Source organism: Cetorhinus maximus, chromosome 1 (assembly GCF_964194155.1).
Source record: "Cetorhinus maximus chromosome 1, sCetMax3.hap1.1, whole genome shotgun sequence".
Lineage (NCBI taxonomy): Eukaryota > Metazoa > Chordata > Chondrichthyes > Lamniformes > Cetorhinidae > Cetorhinus > Cetorhinus maximus.
This window is the reverse complement of record NC_135879.1, coordinates 117,834,398-117,855,386: the sequence shown is the minus strand read 5'-3', so window position 1 is coordinate 117,855,386 and position 20,989 is coordinate 117,834,398. Positions and strand designations below refer to the sequence as shown.

General features: G+C 45.3%; 1 protein-coding gene across 4 annotated transcripts in view; it reads right to left on the bottom strand.

Annotated features, from left to right (window-relative positions):
- The window catches only part of tbc1d19 (TBC1 domain family, member 19), a 173,874-nt gene that overhangs the window by 123,816 nt on the left and 29,069 nt on the right, over nt 1-20,989 (bottom strand). For all 4 annotated transcript variants that reach the window (XM_078553375.1, XM_078553555.1, XM_078553463.1 and 1 more), the window contains exons 4-8: nt 16,990-17,065; nt 11,100-11,174; nt 6,587-6,650; nt 5,927-5,973; nt 1,259-1,369 (exon numbers count right to left, since the gene is read on the bottom strand). In XM_078553375.1, the coding sequence (XP_078409501.1) occupies nt 1,259-1,369; nt 5,927-5,973; nt 6,587-6,650; nt 11,100-11,174; nt 16,990-17,065 (373 nt within the window). The remainder of the gene's footprint in view (nt 1-1,258; nt 1,370-5,926; nt 5,974-6,586; nt 6,651-11,099; nt 11,175-16,989; nt 17,066-20,989) is intronic.

The following is a 20,989-nucleotide window of genomic DNA, read 5'->3' as shown; positions in this document are numbered from 1 at the left end:
TTGATATGAAAACATCTCACACAGTGCCTCTGTGCCTAAGAAATGTGCATCATTTGAAGAACCTTCTCGAACCAGCATCTTGCAATTCGACTTGGGGGATAGGGGACCATGACCAGTTTTGCGGGCAGGGCCTGATCCAAATTAGTTGAATCATTAACCAATGTAAAAGATCACAGAAAACATACATGTGGTTTCATGTGTAATTCACGTCTATTTAAAATCCCGCCAATCTTTTACACTGAGTTTGCCAATTCTGTCCAGATTGACTCAATATTAGGAGCAGAGACAAATATAAAATCTAACACTAGTTTTTAAAATCTGCAAGAAAAAACTGCTTTAAGGGCCCTTATAAATCTGCCAGCCTTTGCCCTCCTGAGGTCACAGCTAATCATGCTCCCTACTTTTTGTGCCATCTGCAAAATTTAATAGCGTCCCTACAGCCAATGCAACTAATTAATTATTTAACAGCAATAACTCTAACACTGACCCAAGAGTCACCACTATTTACATCACTTCAATTCAAAATAAAAATTTATTTACCCCTACCCTCTGTGTGCAGTCCTTTAAATCAACGTCTTACCCATACTGACCCAGTCTCTGTAATAACATGTGCCTTAATTTATTAACAAGCCTTCCATGCAGCACATTATCAAATGCCTTTTGAAAATCCATATACAAAACATCTATTCCATTTCCTTAATCAATACAATATTGCTTCCTCAAGAAACTGTATTGGTTAGACACAGCTGGTCTTTTATAATTCCAAGCCAGTTCTGTTTAGCTGTTTTATCCATTTTTGAAAAGACTGGTTACATTGGCAACCTGCTAGTCTTCTCACACAGATTTCATATAAATCGGTATTCAAGATATTGCAACTATCTCCTATCTGACTACCCACAGCATTCTAGGATGTGCAACATTAGGGTCTGGTGCCTCTTTCGTCATTTTTGTTTAATACATCAGTAATATATCAGAATTTTACTACTGGAAGAGGATAAAGTGAACTGAAGAAATAATCTAACAAATACTGCAAATTTGGGGGTGGGCTGAGGAGGAGGGAAGAGTGGGAAAGATCGTGACTTATTGCAAAACTTCTTAGCATAAGAGTATTTTCCACTTCCATCGTCTTGAACTGTGGTTTATTCATTGGTGGACCAAAACTGGCAGCAGACTATTTTTCTATTTTCTTTCCGTACTGGCAAAGCAGAAATTGCCGACTAGTTCACCAGTTAGTTTTTCTAGGTAGAATTCCACTTACCAGCTCAGAAAGGTCTTTTATTGGCAAAGGAATGTTGATTAAACCCCAGCTGCCGCGCAGACCAGTTGGATCACCACCGTCATAATTTGGATTGCGAAGATTAATTAGTACCTGAAAGACCAATAATGTCTTAAGGATAAAAAATATCATTGTTTTTATATATTTTTACATACATATTCAATCCTTGCATTTATTTTCTTCCAATAACTGCTTCTTGCTGCACTAAAGTGGAAGAGTGAGCAATTAACGTGAAAATTGCCTACTAATCACAATTATTCAAGTTCAGAGGGAGCTCAACTAAAAATTGTTTATAGAAAGGTTGACTAAATACATCGAAGAGATATTTAGACTTTCCTTTTTTTAATGAAGAAAGAAAAGTGTAAAATGATGTTTTCCGTATTTTTTGGTCTTTACCACAAATAACTACATGCTAAATAGATGGACGATAAAGATGAAAAAGTTGATTTTTCTTACGAAATGCAGAAATTTATTTGCTTATCCAAAAATACACATTTATCTATCTAGATGGTAAGAAAAATATTTCTTCCAAAAAGTAATCAAAAAACACACTTCACTATCTTCTTGAGAGATCTCTTACTTTTCGAATTATTTTACTGTAAATACTCATTGTTCCACCACCTCTAAACCCAAGAACCACCCCCTCTTCCAGGAAATTAACTGCAAGTCACTGAGTAATGCCACGGCAGATTTAATAGTATATTTGAAGAAAACAAAGTTTGTTTGGAAGCACAGAAATATCACATAGTACTTCTAAATAATTCTTCTGGAGCTGTATGTAAATCTAGAAGGGATACAAATTTGTAGGGCTGACATATTGCAATTGCCAGTCATCAAAGCTCATGGGGAAGATTTTTCGGATGGTGGAGTTTCCCGCCCCCTCCATCCGAAGAGTCGACGGGGAATGCTATCTCACCGACACCGGCTGTCCCGCATCCATTTAATGCTCAGTGGGGTGCTACTTGGCCAAAGGCTAAACACCTGCCCCCATCTGGGGAGGAAGTCCTGCCTTAGAAAGGTGCTGGCTAATCAGAATGGCCAGCAGCCCTCTAGTCCCAGCAGTGCCGGGTTCGAGCAGTGACCACTGCTGGGAGTATAGGCAGTCCCTGAAGAAGAGCTAATAGAGGCCGCACTATAGATAAGTCTGGGGTATTGGCAGGGCCTAGCTGGCAGGCTACAGCGAAGGGGGGTGAGGGGGCCAGGTTTGAGAACCTCGGGGGGGAGGGTTAAAGGGGAGGCCATGACCTTGCGGGGAAGGTGCCACCGATGGGCACAGGGTCCCCCAAAGGAGGTCTCCTACCCCTTGCCTGACACAAGCTCGCCCAGTAAAAGCTGCCAGGCTACCCACCTGGCATGGGCCTCCCCCTGCAATGTGTAAAATAGCTGCAGGGGCAAGATGAGGCAGTTAAATGGCCATTAATGGGCCATTAAGGGCCTCAAAAGGTGGGTGGGCGGGCCCCCCCCTCCCCGGCCCCCCCCCCCCCCCCCCCCCGGCCCCCCCACCCACCCCCCCACCCCCCCACCACCCCACCCACCCCCCCACCCCCCCCACCCCACCCCCCACCCCCCCACCTGCCATCACTCTGCCGCTGCATCATGCCGGGCACCATGTTTAAAGTCCAGCTGCAAGCACACATCTCAGTGCCTCGAGCTCACCACTGCTGCACAGAAGACATGGCCCTGAAACTGAAGAAGACTGCAGCCCCCAGGTTCAGCGATGTGTCTCTCGAGTGACTTTTGGATGCTGTGGAGGCCCGCCAGGATGTCCTCTACTACCGCTCTGGCCGCAGGATGGGCAGCAACAGCAGTAACCCAGCTTGGGAGGCAGTGGCAGCAATGGTCAGTGCCAACGCCCTGCAAAAGAGGACAGCCACCCAGTGCCGCAATATGTTGAATGGTCTCCTCCATTCCGCCAGGGTAAGTCACTCATCTCATCACTCAACTCACACGCTCACAAGGGCCCGCCGGTTCAAGGGGCATCACCATTCACTCTCTCACACTCACTGTCATTGTCCTCATCCTGTCCATGGGACCACTCAACACCCACACAGGCCAGGCATACTTGTCATCTGGCCTGGCAGGCATCCTACTTACACATTCTCCATTTCTATCCATGCAGGACAAGCCGGCACACAGCAAGAGAGTGAGGTCGCAGACCAGTGGCAGAATTCCAGAATTAAGGTCCTCAGGGACTTTGAAAACAGGATCATCCAGCTGGCCAGCGAGGCTCTAGACCGGTTCTGCGCTGACGGTGAGGTTGGCACTGTTCTACCAAGTGAGGATCCAGCAGTGCAACATGGATCAGGCAACCATGCCGTGAGTGATGTGTTCTCTTTCACAGACAACTGCCATGCACTAATTATCTCTCCTTGCTTTCGCAGGCACATCTGCCAAACAGCCAACAGAGTCCATGACCCAGGGCCTCCAATCAAGCCACAAAGAAACATCTGCAGAGGAATCTGGAGGCATCCTCCCTGAAGTCCCGTCACAGCGCTCACCCAAACCCCCCACCAGCGCAGAGACACACACCTTGATGGGACCTAGCTTTAGAGTAGCCTAGGGATCACAATCTGGTGAGCACATTGCACTGTCTGATCCACTTCCAGTAGGGACTTCCCAGGTTTCTGGAATGCGGAAGACTGCTAGAAGCCAGAACATTGCTGAGTCCAAGTCAGATGACAAGCCTCTGGACTCGGTCATGTCACAGCTACTGGAGCTGCAAAGGTAAGCTTGGGAACATCAGGAAGAGATGTCCGCTGCACTCCTCAGATTGCACGGCACAATGGAGGAGTCTATCCGCCTTCAGTCGGAGGTGATAGTGCTGGCATGCCAATGCACTGAGGTCAACGCTGGTAGGATGGGGACTGCCATGGAGACCTTGGTCCAGGACTTCGCTTCTGCACTGCAGCACGGGATCAACTCCATCACTGATGCCATTGTTGGCCTCGAACAGTGTGTACGCGAGAAGTGTGCCAGGCAGCTTGAAGTCAAGTTAGCTACCCCTGCTCCTCAAGGAGTCAGCCTAGGGCCCTCAGGCACCCATAGGGAGAAGGATTCGCAGGTGCGCACTCTGGGCCCATCCATCCAGGTGACTCCGAGAATGTCCAGCCCATCCGACTCCCCTCTTCCTGTGACCTCAGCAGGTCTAGCTCCACAGGCTGCGGAGGGTGCCACTGCCACACAGCAAGACTCTGAATGCAAGCCGGGGCCCTCCAAGTCTCGGCCCTCCAGAGGACGGCCGCCAAAATCATCACAGACAGGGCGTCGCAGTCAGCAGGCTGCCTCCACCTCCGCTGTGGATGTCCGGAGAGCACCAAGACGTAGCAGTGGCAGGATTAGGAAAATTAAGAAGAATTAGTTGCACAGTATGGGCACGGGTGCTAATCACTTGTACATAATGTTCACGATTGTCAATAAACTTCCAAGAATGTCTCCCTGCCTATGGCTCCTTGTTCTAATGAGCAGTGTTCTTGTCACTCAGATGTGAAACCTTTCTGCACAAGATAAAGGCAGGTGTCTCAATCCAGGGCCTCTTTTCTGTGCTCTGTGCAGCCTTCTGACCAAAGTGATGGTCTGGCCTCACACTCCCTGGAGACATTACTGATGCCTGCACCTCGGTGGTGCTCGTCATTGCTGCCAGAATGTAGTGGGCCGGTGCTACAGAGTTCTCTCATTCTCTCGGTGTGATCTCAGCACCTTTAGGAAGGGACTGGCCCCCAAACCTTCAGCATCTGTGACCACTGATACTGTGCTCCAGCTCCTGAAGGGCTCAGGTGCTGAGGGCAGACAAAGCAGCAGATGCTTCTAAAGTTTCATGACTGCGTCTCTATGACATGACCCTGATCACAGAGCGCAAACGAGCTGCCCTTGGCAAGACAGGAATCAGGCATTCTCAGAGGCTGAAGATTTATGGAGTGTCCTCACTGCATGTCGTCATCTTTCTCCTGCAATCAAGCAACTATTACGGCCTCTACCATGTCTGCATGACAGGAGCATTTTCACAGAGCAGGTTCGCGCTGTCATAAGCCAGACTGGAGTCAAGCGTTCACAAATGTGATGTGAGGAACTATGGGGTCACCTCAATGCACGTCGTCATCATCCTCCACAAATCTAGCAGCCATGATGGCCTCCCGAGCACACCTGCCTCGTCTAGCCAGTGCGAGGGCCACCCTATCTGATGGGGAAACACATTTAGATCACTGTAACTCCTGCCTTTAAACAGGAACAGGAACTCAGTTTCCACTCCGTCCTCAGGCACATGCACATTTTCCCGCACCACCGATGTAACTATTGTGCATCTGCCGCCCAGCATCCATTTTCCAAAACCTCCCGCTGCTGGACAGCATTAGAAATGCTGCAAATTTTCAGCCTCTGAGTGTTGCACATGAGTGTTTTCTATTTATTCACTACCACAGATGGCTGACAATTTAACAAAGAGATGTCAAAAAGCAAATAGTGAAATTTCTACCCTGAAAACTAAACTTGTTTACTCTCAGTTTTTAACACCAATATTATTTGCTAAAGTTTTAGATCAAACATTGAAAAAGCAATAATGCAGAAGTTAATGATATCATACTCAAAATAGCAAACAAATTCACAATTCTGAATTTTTAACTGTGGATAATTGTCTGATCAGGTAGGAAATCTTACCTCTAGAAAATCTTTAGGGGCATAGACAGGTCGAAAGTGGCTCAAATCTAGGAAAAAACGATGCCCAAGAATTTTGATCCAGTGGTTTCAATAATTAGCACAGACGAAAAAGCAACATACACTTCAGTGAATAAGGTCACTACAAATCAATTAATTGGGAAGAGGCCTAACATCAGGACACTCCTACTGAGAGGTAACAACAGTATGAGTAGTTCCCTCAGACAACAGTATTTAAATTATAGTCCTGCTAATATAGCCACCTCTACAGAATATTTAAGGATAACAGCTTTGATAGCAGTGTTCACACTACACACAGCATGTAAAGGAAAGAAACAATTTAACTTTGCATCAGTTACACAGGACTCAACATGTATTTATGACATCTTGAAATTTGGTCATGTTAGACTGGTTCTGAAGCTGAAAAACCATATTGCCACCTTGCCCCCAATACACAAAAATTTCAAATCTGAAGAAATCATTTAACTACAAAATCAAAATTAAATCATATAAAATGCATCCATTAACCAGCAGTCTCAGTGGACGAAGCAGCTGTAAGCACACTTGTCAATTCAGAATATGGCAAAATGTCAGGTGAACCAGTTCCTATGTCGCAATAGTCCTTAAATGCTTCATGTCATTCAAATATTTGTTATTATATACCTGGTTCATCGGTCCCCATTTCATTCCATTTGTTCAAAAGCTCCTTCTGCTCATCTGCTGACCGCTGTATGGGGAAAGAATATGATTGAATAGATTATTATTCAGTGGCTTCAAGCTTTATGTTTCCATGACCAGGATTTTACTTATTGCAAGCGGGCTGGTTGGGAGCAGGCGCGGAGCCCAACACGGTCCACGATTGGCTCCCCACCGTCATTTTACCCAGGCGGATCAATTAAGGCCTGCCCAGCATGAATCACAGCTCCCAAGAACAGCAGGAACGGGCAGGCAGCGGCGGGAGTCCAATGTCCGCCGGGCCCAATGGTGACCCGGCGGCCTATTCAAAAATGGCGCAGGCAGCCTTCCAAAGGCTGCCACCGATGTCGCACAGAAGGTTGTCTGAGCGTTCTCGGGGAGCAGGCCAGGCGTGAGGGCAGGTCGGCAGAGCAGTGTGCCCCGAAATTTTCAGATGAGTGCCTCGCTGCCCTCCTTGAGGAGCTGGCAGCACGCCGCAACATCCTTGTGCCAAGGGACAGGAGGAGGTGGCCACCCCAGATGACAAAACGTGCCTAGGAGGAGGTGGCAGAAAGGGTCAGCCAGATGTGGTTAGATGCACCTGGGTGCAGTGCTGCAAGCGGTTTAATGACCTCTTGCGATCGGGAAGGGTGAGTACCGTGTTGGCATGGGTCACTTAGCACAGCAGTTAGGTTGCCCCCTCCCCACAACTCAGAATTTTGTTTTTGCATTCATTCATTCACGGCATGTGGCCTTCGCTGGGTGGATGAGCATTTATTGCCCATCCCTAGTTGCCTCTAAGAGGATGGTGGTGAGCTGCCTTCAGTATCTGCTGCATGTGGTGCAGGTACACCCACAGTGCTGTTTGGGGGTGAGTGCCAGGATTTGGACCAAGGCACAGTGGTGGAGCTGCGAAGCATTTCAAAGTCAGGATGCTGAGTGACTTGGAGGGGAACTTCCAGGTGGCGATGTACCCATCTATCTGCTGCCCTTGTCCTTCTAGGTAGTAATACTCGTGGATTTGGAGAGTCTTAGAGTGTGAGTGACAAATGTGATGGAGGCAGAATCTGGGCAAGGGGGTCAACCCTGGCTGCTTGGAATGAGAGTATGACGGCTCCAGGGTCACGAATCGGATGACCCCTGCAATGTTTCGCTCAGTTGGGGGTGGCAAAGCTAAAATGGCAATGCAGGTACAGGGTGGACTAATCCATGCTCCTCTCTCCTTTCAGGGGAAGGCCGCACACAATAATGCCGAACAGTTGCGGACTGGCCGAGGACAGGCGCACCTTCTCATACTGACTAGATACGAGCAGGAAGCTCTTGAACTGGAGAGGCGCCATGCGCCCAGGTCAACTGGCCGCAGTGAGGTTGGGGTGCCACTGGGACGTAAGAGTGCCGTGCACTGAGGTCACAATGTCTGTCAATGCAAACATTCCACTGTTGACTGTATATTGATTTTAGCAGCCAACATGGGTTGTCCATTGATAATGGGAGGAAGAGCGCATCCTGATCCGGGTGCCAGGCATGCACTTTAACATTGTAACGACTTCTACTAATCAAATGTCCTTGTTTTTCCTTTCAGCCTCTCCGGAGCACGCCCACACTCAGGAGGCAGAGGGACCGCCACTGACCCCTGAGGGCCCAAAAAATATAACCAGCGTCACACCCTTTCAGCCAGGCAAGCACCAGCGCAGATACCAGCATCTCAGTGGGGCTAAGATCGTCAGCTAGTGTCTCGGTGCACAGTGGTGAGGGCACTTCGCATTCACTTAAGGTGCAGGCGAAGGCAGAGAGTGTCCAGAGCGCCAGCAGTCAGAGGACTGCTGGGGACCAGGAACGTGCTCAGTTGGAGGCTGATGATGTGCCTCTGGAGTCGTTCCTGAGGCAGCAGATGCTGGAAGTCCAGCAGGGTGTGCAGGAGGATCTGGTGGAGATACATGAGAGAACGCATGCCATGGTCTCCGTGATGGAGGAGTCCATGCAGAAAATGAGCAGTGCAATGTCCCTCATGGCCGAGCACAATGTCTCCTCCAAGGAGAGGAGAGGCGACTCTCATGGAGAGTCTCCTCCAGGAAAACAATCAGGGCTTCCAGGGGATGCGCTCGGACATGCAAGCCCTCACAGCAGCATTGACCTCAGGTGTCAGTGTGGGAGATGCATTGGGCACCCAGTATCCCAGCTAGGAGTCCATCTAGCAATGGTGACCAGGGAGGTCCAAACCTCACGTTGGCACACGAGCTGCCTGTCATCTCTGCGGGCTCTTCTCAGGGCACTCCGGATGAGAGCAGCAGCCCCTCTGCCCCGGCATCTGATGAGGGTGCGGCAACTGGGGAGATGCTAGCCATGCCACTGGTTGCTCCCTCCCAGTCGGGGCCAGAGGACGCCCGCCGAGGTCATAAAGGCCAACAGGGCAGCAGAGTGAGCAGGCTGTCTCAAATGCCAGTGCCAATGAGGGGGGAGCACCTAGACGTCGCACCTGCAAACATAAACGTAAATCACCTTAGGCACATAATTGGTTTATCACTGGTGGTTTTCTTTTGCCCTCTGTTTCAGTTGTTTTTCAGTAGGTGTGCTGCTCAACACCTTTTAATGGACTTTCATTTCTGTATGCAAGTATCTAATCATTAAATGTTTTGGTTCTCAACAAGCCTCTGGGTGCTTCATTAGTTCTGCAGGTGAAGGGGAACCCAAGATGTTATGAGTGACTTGTTTATCATTGAACTTTACTGACAAGGCACATAGTTAATGTTCCTAACCAGGCAAATGTTGCTCTCAGGTATCGAGTATGGAGCCTGCAGCCCTGGCATGTGTTGGAGGTTCATCTTTGGTAGGCCAGCTGAAGGAGTGTTGGATCAAAGCCTCCCAGATGTCCCTGCCTCCCTGGAGGTTGCCCGGGTCAGCGTCTATCCCCTCAGTGTTCTCCTGAGCATGCTCATCCTCACTACTGGACTCGTCGTCTGCAACCAGAGCATCTGTGCCTACACCTTCTTCCCCCACTGCATCCCCCCTTTCCAGCGCCAAATTGTGGAGAGTGCAACACGCAACCACCATCAGTGACAGATGGTCTGGGGGGTATTGGAGTGCGCCCCCTGAACAGTCCGGGCATTGGAAGCGCATTTTGAGAAGACGGATGGTTCTCTATACCACGTTCCTTGTGAAGGCATGGCTCCTATTGTACCACTGCTTGGCCTCTATTCTTGGATGGCAGAGGGGCGTCATGAGCCACCTTCTGAGGAGATAGCCCTTGTCACCCAGCAGCCATCCATCCAGTCAGGCTGGAGCACTGAAGAGCCTCGGCACCTGGGAGTGTCTTAGGATGTAGGCATCACGGGAGCTGCCTGGGTACCTTGCACAGACTTACAGAGTCACAGATTATCTGCACATTCATGGAGTGGAAGCCCTTTCTGCTGACGAAGGCACCCGGCTCACCCGCCGGCGCCTTGTTGGCCACGTGTGCAGTCGATTGCACCCTGGACACGGGGGATCCCAGCAATGGCTGCAAAGCCTCTGGCTCCACCTGGCTGGCCTCGTCCGAGTGGTAGTGAATGAAAGTCAATGCACGTTGGTCTGTCACCAGGTTGATGCAACTGTGGACAGCTGACTGGGAAACTCCACAAAGGTCACCCACTGACCCCTGGAAAGAGCCGGAGGCATAGAAGTTGAGGGCAACCGTGACCTTCAGAGCCACTGGCATGGGGTGTGCACCCACCCAGTTGGAGCTGACCTCAGGGCCGATCATCTGACAGATGGAGGTCACTGTCTCCCTTGAGAGATGGGGCCTCCTTCGGCACTGCACCTCAGACATATTGAGGTAGCTGCATCGCTGCCTGTAAACCCTGGCAGCAGGATAGTGGCGTCTTCTGTGGCCCCTTCTGCCTTGCACTTCCTGTTGGCCCTGTGCCTGTCCTCCCAAAGGTGGCTCCCCTGGCGGCTGAATATGGACTCCTGGCCTCCTCCCCCTTCTGGCCCTCTCTTCCTCCTCAGAGGTGCATCCAGTGGAGAGCGCAATCCCCATTCCCAGGGTAAGGGGGGGCTCCCTGAAATCTGCAAGACCCCTGTGTTTCTGTGTTTCCTCCAGAGTCCTGAACTGAAGCCTGTTTTTTCTGTCAAAGCAGCTCTGAAGAGAATTGAAGTTGTCCTGTTCACTCAAGCAAGTAGCAGTAAGTTTAAAAAGTAAAGTGCTAACAGCTTGCATTCGCGAGCCCACTCACCCCTCTTATCATGCCTGTGGATGAGGTTTTTTAAAATGTGTCCTACCCGCCTGCCCGTAGCACACGTTAATTAATGGCGGGCGCACCTCAGAAGTCATAGCACGCACCCTCCGAAATATCGTGATGCCACGCGGTGACATCAGGACACACGCCCGACGTCATCGCATGTCATTTTACGCCTCGGCATGTCGGGTCCACCCCCCACACGCCGACAGCAAAATTCTGCCCCATATTTCAATTAACCATAAAAGGTTCATTTTAAAGAGGAAAGCAATCTGGTTCTTCTATACCTTTTTTGCTAAAGGGATAGCCAGCTCTGCACACATACTATTTAAACTTTTCAGAACACGCTTTTCCCAGTTCACCTGCAAAAAAGGAGGTTAAGATCTCAGGAGACATGCTCATGAATATTACATGCATATGCATACACTACATACAGCTTTATGAATCCCTATAAATATTTCCTTATTTATCATTTAATATAATACTTCATTGTTAACATCAGTATTATTGCACATCTTTATAATTTGTTTTCTCTTAATTGGTTAGAGATAATAAATAAAATAGCTATTATGGGACACTAATCCAAAAGCAAAACTATGGAATGTTACTTTTTGCATCTTCAAGAAAAAAAATAAACCATTACATATAACATACTATTATAATAACTGAACTAACCTGCTTCAAGGCCTTTATTTAGGCAGTGAGGGAGGATAATCTAGGGAACTACAGTAAACTGTGTGTTATCCGGCACTGTACCAACCAAAATGCTCTATTATCCTTAATTTCTGACAGCTCAATTTTTTTTTAAAAGACAGTCTGGAAACTAAGGCCAGAATCTTCCATTCCGGAGTCTAAGTTTGGAGGTGATGCGGAAGTATGAGTGATTTCCATTGTGGGTGGTGGTGGTGGGACTGCTGACCACACGTGATCTTGCGCTGTTCAGCTCATTAAATGTGTAGCTGCACCAAGCTCACCAATTCTCGCGGTGGGGGCAAGCAGGAAGTTGTCCCCATCGTTACCTCATGGGGTCGAAGATCTGGGGGCCATATTTAAAGGGCACATGGACTGCCTGCACTATACCTTCCACCTTTACCTGGCCACTGCTCCACTCTTCCCCGCTAACCCTTTCTCCCTCCCCTGGTCATCCTCCACGCAACTTGCACTGCTACCACCCGGTCTCAAACATAGCCTGGCATTTACAGATGCTCCCCAGGAGGACAATGCAGCGCAACTCACCAGTGATAATGGAAGAAGTCTACCTCACCAGGTGCACACCACTTATGAGCAGTCATAGAAGTGAACGTCCTAATTCCCCGCTGACAGGGAACTTAATTTAGCGGGAGAACTTAATTCTAGCAAGCTGGCCCTTTAATGAGCATGCATGACATGCTAATGCACGCAAATAGGCTTTCCGACATTGCTCGTTGGGAAGTTCAGCTCGCCTTTACAGTCCGAAGAAATAATTGCTAAAATTCATCCCGCCATCCGGAAACTGATTTTTGGCTTCATGCCAAATTAAGTTCCCCGACCACCAAGCGTAGCCCACTGCTGGCGGGATCAGAAGTTTCCGAAACCCCAATATTGGGGTAGGTCTTCAGTTGTGCTGTCAGCTTGGTCTTCAGTCATGGTGGTGACCTGTTTGGTTCTGATTTTTTTTAAAAGCCGCCAGAAACCCACAAAGCTGCCTGAAAACTGGAAGCAGCAGTTACCACTAAGAGCAACTGTCAGTAAAACTGACAGATCAATTTTGTTTTAAAAGCCAGTCTGAAGGTTATGCTATCAGTTGTGGTGTCAGCTTGGACTTCAGTTGTGGCTTTACTGTGATGCCCTGCTCCGCTAGGGCCCTTGATGGCCCAGCTGCTTCCCCTCTCTTCTCAAACTCTCAAAGATAGATCACAACTTTTCTGTGTTCAGAGTAATGTAACGCTCCATTAACCGGCATTTTGATTAAATAGCGCCACCCATTCCCAGAGAATGCCAACTAACAAAGATTTTACTATAATTGGGTTGTATAGCTATTAAACTAATCTTCAAAACAATTCAGCAACATAGCATCAGTGTTACAATGGTAATTGTTAAAGAAAAGCTTCCTGCTCTTTTATAAAGACATAACTCATTGCTCATCAATCAAAAAATGAGGCAATCTTTTTCTCACCTTGTTTTGAGTACCTCCATCTCAGAGTTGGCACTTCAAGGCTTTTTTTTAAACTGAGACTGCACACCATTTATGTATGCAACTTTCTTCTAAATGGATCCCAAATAATACTTCTAAAGAATCGAATGCTTTTTAAGTTAACTTTGAATGCTGCATTTTTGTACAATAGCTGTCTACTTTTACACTGGGCTCCAAAATCATCCCAGAGAGCATGAACAACTCCAACTCTCTTCATCAACTACTCCCCCTGATCTCCTTCCATGACATCCTTATCTGGATAAGATTGAGAGTAACTGGTGGATTCTGTATTAAAACTGGAGCAATCTGCTTAGTTCTCTTGCCTCTCTGTGGCATCCAGAGGTCTTCTCACTCCTTGCAATTAAGCCCCTCCACACTTCAGTTCTCATTCATCTCCTTTACAGTCCTCACCAAACACATCATAGCCATGAAACCTCTTACTCCCCTCTCATTTCCTGTTTGCTTAATTTTCGCTCCTAAGCCCTCTTTCATTGATTTCATTAAACAATGCCCATCTTCAAAAGTACTCAACGTCTATCTGGGAAAAATCCAATTATGTTTTTTTTTAATCCAGAAATAAAAAGTTGGTGTCAATAAAAGCAATCATAAAACTCTGAATGTCATAAAAAAATCAAACGTTTACTAATAGTGATAGCACTCCTATCTGAGTCAGTAAGTTGTGCGTTCAAGCCTCACTCCACAGACTTCAGCGCATAATACCAACAAACACTCCAGTGCAGTATTGAGGATATGCTGCTTTTGCCAACATTTCTCTCTCGCCAACTCAGCTAAAACAGTTTTGCTGGTCAATTACCTTATTGCTGCTTAGGGGATATTGCTATACACAAGTTGTCTGTTACAATTCCCTACATTACAATAGTGACTACACTTCAAATGATACCTCATTGGCTATGAAGCACTTTGGATGTCCTGAGATTGTGAAAGTCATCACAAAAATGTAGTTTGTTTTTTTCAATGTCCTTTAGGGAAGGAAATCTGTTGATTTAACCCAGTCTAAACTGTATGTGACTCCAGTCCCACGCCAACTTGAATAACACTAAACTGCCTTAGCAAGCCACTCAGTTGTATAAAACTGCTACAACGCAGCAAATCAAAAAGATCAAACACACCTTCTCAGTGAAATTAGGAATGGGAAACAAATGCTGGCCATACCTGCAACCCTCATGATCAGAGGTGTTTTTTTAACAAAAAGGACAACTTTGGGAGGTACAGTGAGTGCTACCAAGAAGCAGAGAGCAGGGATAAATGGGTCTGTTTCAGGTTGGCAAGCTGTAACAAGTGGAGTGCCACAAGGATCAGTGCTGGGGCCTCAACTATTTGCAATTTATATCAATCATTTGGATGAAGGGACCAAATGTATGGTTGCTAAATTTGTCGATGACTCCAAGATAGGGAAGAAAGTAAGCTGTGAAGGGGAGGTACAGAATCTGCAAAAGGATACAGACCAGTTAAGTGAGTGGGCAAAAATTTGACATATGGAGTATAATGTGGGAAAATCTGAACTTTGTCCACTTTCGCAGGGAGAATCGAAAAGCAGTATACAATTTAAAGGGAGAGAGATTGCAGAACTCGGTGTACAGAGGGATCCAGGTGTACAGAGGGATCTAGGTGTCCTGGTGCATGAATCACAATAAATTAGTATGCAGGTACAGAAAATGATCTGGAAGGCAAATGGAATGCTGCCGTTTATTGCAAAGGGATTGGAATATAAAAGTAGGAAAGTTTACAAGAAGCTGACAGTTTCATGGATAGCATATTTTGGGAAGTGGTCACCCTGCAGCTACAGAGAGTTCTGGAGAGGGGGGACCACCAGGCAGACACTGCAAGAACCGCCCAGGAGTGCAGCACTTGCAACCCAAGGATATTCAGTGTTGAATATCAGTGAGGGTGTTGACGCCTTAGGGGACTGCAGTCAAAAGCAAATCCACAGTATCATGGGAGGCCCGGCCACACAGGGGGGTATAAAAAAGTGTGAAATGTTGTTGTAATAGGGGATTCAATAGTCAGGAGTATAGACATTTGTTTCTGCAGCCACAGACCTGAGTCACAAATGATGTGTGCCTATCTGGTGACAAGGTAAGGATATCACTGAACAGGTACAGGACATCCTGCAAGGAGGAAGGGAACAGCCAAAAGTCATGGGCCATGTTGAAACCAATGACACAGGTAGGAAAACAGTTGAAGTCTTACAGACAGCATGTTGGGTGCTAGGAAAAAGTTTAAGGAACGGAGTCTTAAAGGTGGTAATCTCATCTTAGTCCTAATGTCACATGCTAGTAAGCACAGAAACATGGACTAGCACAGATGAATGTGCGGCTAGAGAAGTGGTGCAGAAGAGAGAGCTTCAGATTCCTTAGACACTGGAGCCAGTTCTGGGGCAGGAGCGACCTGTACAAGCCAGATGGGCTGCACCTGATCTGGGCTGGGACCAATGTCCTCATAGGGACATTAATGAGTACTATGGGGGGACTGGGGACTGCTTACCTAATTTCACATGGCAAGGGCACCAGGACATAGCAGCAGAGAGAAGAGATAAGGTACATAGAAAACCAAGAGGAACAAACAACAAAGAATATTGTAGTGTCCACAAGATAAAATAATGTCTATAATGTTATTGGAAATTATTTTAAAATAGATTTCTAGTGGTGTCTGTGTCTATGTGTGTGTGTATGTGTGTGCCTTAATTGGATTAAAGCCAGATGGTCTAAAGGCTTTGATGTATAGAAGAGAAGTAGGTTTGAAATGTTAATTAGCTAAACATATGGAAGTTACAAGGTGAAATGTAAAGGGGGCAATTTGTTTTTTTAAATAAACCATTCAAAAGAATATGATATATTACACCTAGCCAGAAGAAGCCAAACAATGTGTTTACTTTTTCCAAACCTTACTAAAAAAATTGGTGTTATGAAAGGGTTTTATTGTTAGAAGAGATAAAGTTCAAAAAACCTAGTGATACAATGAGAATTTGCATTCAAAGGGGAAAATATGTATAAAGGAAGAGAAGGTTGTTGGTAAAGGAAGAGGGATTCTAAGATCTAAAGCTTACAACCTGTAAGCCTCAAGCGGCTGTCTGCAAGGACCCAGAGCTGAAAGAAATGCATTTTGAATGCGGCTGTCCAGGGTGTGCTTTGCCAGGGATCTGTTTAAATCTATGTTGCCTTAATAGAGGTGTAACTGAGAGTCAGATTAATTTGGGGGTTTTTTTTTCCAGAAGTTATTATCGTAGTAATTTGTAGACATCTGTATGTGCTTACAACCTTTTAATTAATAAATATTTAATTTAGTTTTATAAAAACCTCTTGAGACTCGGTGGTCTTATTAAAAATGAATTCAAAGCCTGCATCTCCAAACATACAAATTGCAAGAATTGGTTATGACAGTTGTTTCAAGTTTCCTTCTGGGATTTGAACAACTCAGCATTCACCATCAGCTGTGTCATAATAGTAGATGGGTAGAAATTAGACAGAGGAAAAAAGCAAAGTCAGCGAACATGGTTTTAGAATCATCACATGTTAATGCAATGAGTGTTACCCTACCCTCTGCTTTCAGAAGTATCAAAATGTATACTTTTTGGAGTAACAAACTGTTGTCATGGCTAGGAATTTTTTTATTTTAAATGTTACCATCTTTGAGGGAGTCACACAAGAAAATGCCTTGCTTTATGATGAACAAACCACACTAAACATATGGGGAAAAACAGATGCTTTCATATGCTGAATTTCAATCTGATGCAATATGGCATTGCAAAGTACAAGTAAAATTGGTTTGGGTGTACAGTGGTGAAAAACGTGTAAGTATGCTCAGGTGGTCCCTGAGCATAGAAGACAGGTTTTTTTTATTAAGTATGCTCATTTCTAAATCGGTAGCTTAGAAAATCTACAATTTTGAAGTTATCCACCTCAATTAATTTCTAGAGTATAGTAAAACCTAGAAGATAGTGCACTAAGCTGATGTCAAATAGCAACTACCTAGTTTGTACCAACCTGTGCACGTCTCATGTACATCAATCCCTCCTTGGTGTGCTCAGGTGGGGCAGCTGGATGACCAGGTTGGGGAAGGCTGCACATGGAAATGATTTGCAATTAGGGTAAGAGTCAGTCTCAACAATTGAAGCAATTACGCAATGACAGTCTCAGGAGTTACAAACATAATTAAAACAATAAATGGAGATGGCTATGGAGAATACTGCTACAAATCCATGTATTATCACAATGTCACCCTACGCTCGACTATCTTCAACCTCATTAGTCAGCATGTTGCAAGTTTCTATCTCAGCCAGCCAATCAAGGGAAAGTTGCCTCCAAAAAGCTGATGAAGAAGGGAGCAATGAATAAAACCACACATGCTGTTCAGCCTTGATTTTTTGTGATCGGTTCAACAGTTATATTGTCAGCTACATGAAAATGACACTGTACTTAGCCCTAACAAAGAAAATAACTTAAGTAGACAGAAAAATTAATTAAAAGCAAAAGTTCAAATTACATTTTTGTAAATAATCCCCTACAATGTTTCAATTTAGGATACAGGCTAACAAAAATTGCATAAAACTGTCCATGGCAGAGAATTTCATACATAAATAAGTGGAATAGGTTAAAAGGCCAAAATAGTAGAAAGCTACAAAGTAAATATTCAAATGTTGACTACCTTGTACCATTCTTCAAATGGTGTGCATCCTCCATACACCACAGGAGTAAAGTCTGTTGATTTTCGGAAACTACATGTTTAGCATGCACAGCAAATTTTAACCATGATATTGCAAATGGGTGATGTTGAATATGATCTGTACCTATGTTGTATAAAGTTCTAGAAGTTGTATCACTACGCCAGCTTGTTTTGACTGAAAGCTATTAATCCTTTAGAACCATAGAACCATAGAACACTACAGCACAGAAAACAGGCCATTCGGCCCTTCTAGTCTGCGCCGAAATATTATTCCGCTAATCCCATTGACCTGCACCCAGTCCATAACCCTCCAGACCTCTACCATCCATGTATCTATCCAATTTATTCTTAAAACTTAAGAGTGGGCCCGCATTTCCCACGTCAGATGGCAGCTCGTTCCACACTCTCACCACTCTCTGAGTGAAGAAGTTCCCCCTAATGTTCCCCCTAAACCTTTCCCCTTTCACCCTAAAGCCATGTCCTCTCGTGTTTATCTCTCCTAATCTAAGTAGAGCCTACTCGCATTTACTCTGTCTATACCCCTCATAATTTTGTAAACTTCTATCAAATCTCCCCTCATCCTTCTACGCTCCAAGGAATAAAGTCCTAACCTGTTTAATCTTTCCCTGTAACTCAACTCCTTAAGACCCGGCAACATCCTAGTAAATCTTCTCTGCACTCTCTCAATCTTACTGATATCCTTCCTGTAGTTAGGCGACCAGAACTGCACACAATACTTCAAAGTTGGCCTCACCAATGTCTTATACAACCTCACCATAACATCCCAACTCCTATACTCAATACTTTGATTTATGAAGGCCAGTATGCCAAAAGCTTTCTTTACAACCTTGTCTACCTGTGACGCCACTTTCAGGGAATTATGTATCTGAACTCCCAGATCCCTTTGTTCCTCCGCACTCCTCAGTGCCCTACCATTTACTGTGTATGTCCTACCTTGGTTTGTCCTTCCAAAATGCAACACCTCACACTTTTCTGCATTAAATTCCATCTGCCATTTTCTGGCCCATTTTCCAGTTGGTCCAGATCCCTCTGCAAGCTTTGAAAGCCTTCCTCGCTGTCCACAACGCCTCCAATCTTAGTGTCATCAGCAAACTTGCTGATCCAATTTACCACATTATCATCCAAATCATTGATATAGACAACAAACAACAATGGTCCCAGCACAGATCCCTGAGGCACACCACTAGTCACAGACCTCCAGTCTGAGAAGCAATCATCCACTACTACTCTCTGTCTTCTCCCACACAGCCAATTTCGAATCCAGTTTACAACTTCTCCATGGATACCAAGTGTCTGAACCTTCTGAACTAACCTCCCATGTAGGACCTTGTCAAAGGCCTTACTAAAGTCCATGTAGACAACATCCACAGCCTTTCCTTCATCTACTTTCTTGGTAACCTCCTCGAAAAACTCTACAAGGTTCGTTAAACATGACCTACCACGCACAAAGCTATGCTGACTATCCTTAATCAGCCCTTGGCTGTCCAAATAATTGTATATCCGATCTCTCAGAACACCTTCCAATAATTTATCAACTACTGACGTCAGGCTCACTGGCCTGTAATTACCTGGTTTACTTTTGGAGCCTTTTTTAAACAACGGAACAACATGAGCTACCCTCCAATCCTCCGGCACCTCACCCGTGGCTAAGGACATTTTAAATATTTCTGCCAGGGCCCCTGCAATTTCTACACTAGTCTCCCTCAAGGTCCGAGGGAATATCATGTCAGGCCCAGGGGATTTATCTACCTTTATTCGCTGTAAGGCAGCAAGCACCTCCACCTCTTTAATCTCTATATGTTCCATGACACTACTGCTTGTTTCCCTTCCTTCCTTATACACTATGCCAGACCTGGGAAGACTTTAATCCCAAACTTTATACAGCTACAGGGTCTGATGGGATAGATGAGTAAGATTGTGTGTGGAAGTTGCAAGAAGTATGAAAGCCCTACAAAACAGGTAATCTGTCTTTCTTCTTCATTAAGCATCTTTCCACACTGTAGGAGAATAATGTACAATAATAAAATTAGGGGGCTGAAGGCCAATCCAGGTGATCTGTAACAACAACCACCAGAACAGGCTTGCCAAAGATGACATCATGTGCAGTAAGCCTATCTAAACAGTAATGCTAGGTGAATATGTTGTGATTTTTCCAAATAATCCATGTTTTAATCTTTTTCTCATGATGTTCAATACCTCTCAATATTCTCTTCTGTAAGGAGAACAACCACAGCTTCTACAATCTATCCAGATAACTAAAGTCCCTCATCCTGGTAGTGTTTTCATAAATCTTTTCTGCACCTCTCTAAAGCCTTCACATTCTTCATGAAGTGTGGTGCCCAGAATTGCACACAATACTTCAGTTCAGGCCAAACCAGTTTTTTCATTAAGGTTCATCATAACTTCCTTGTTTTTGTACTCTGGCTGTATTTATAAAGCCCAAGATCTTGTATGCCTTTTTGACTACTTTCTCAGCTTGCCCTGTCGTCTTCAACGATTTGTGCACATAGGCCCCCCCAGGTTCTTAATTTCCCTTTAGAATTGTGCCCTTTATTTTATATTGCCTTTCTTGATTCTTCCTACCAAAATGTATCACTTCACATTTCTCTACACTAAAATTCATCTGCCATGTGTCCACCCATTCCACCAGCCTATCTATGTCCTCTTGAAGTCTATTAGTATCCTCCTCATGGTTCACAACATTTCCAAGTTTTGTGTCATCTGCAAATTAGACTAACTAACCAACAGTGCAGGTGCTTCAAATTGCTTGGAAAAACAACAAAAAATTGGCATAATACCACAGATCCAGACTTTATATCACACAGGGGTTTGAGACCATGTGTTGCATCTCCTAATTGCTCTGCTACCAACATCGTCATGTGCATACAAGCATAGTTTGTTTAGAACAAATCAAATTTAGGCTATACTGCAGTGTGCAGAAGATACTTAATCCAGAATTGCTATCGTTTCTAATGCTACAAAAAGCAATTAATTTCATTGCCATAATTTATTGTGCAAAAATATTATTTGAAATAGTTCCAAGTGTTTCTGTAATGTTTTAGTTTTAAGTTTATTCATTTTAACAGCACTGTAGAACAATCCAAACATACACCAGCCAAGTTTTTTTTTAAAAAGGCTGGATTTGCCACTCAGCTGAGTCTCAGTTTTCAAATACTTTGCTGAGGCGCAATGTTGAATCAACACCAGGGGCCTCCTTGAAGGGAAAGATAAAATATCAATAACATGTCATGCCAAGGTTAGTTTCACACATCTCCCAACTCAAATGTAGTGTTTTGTAAA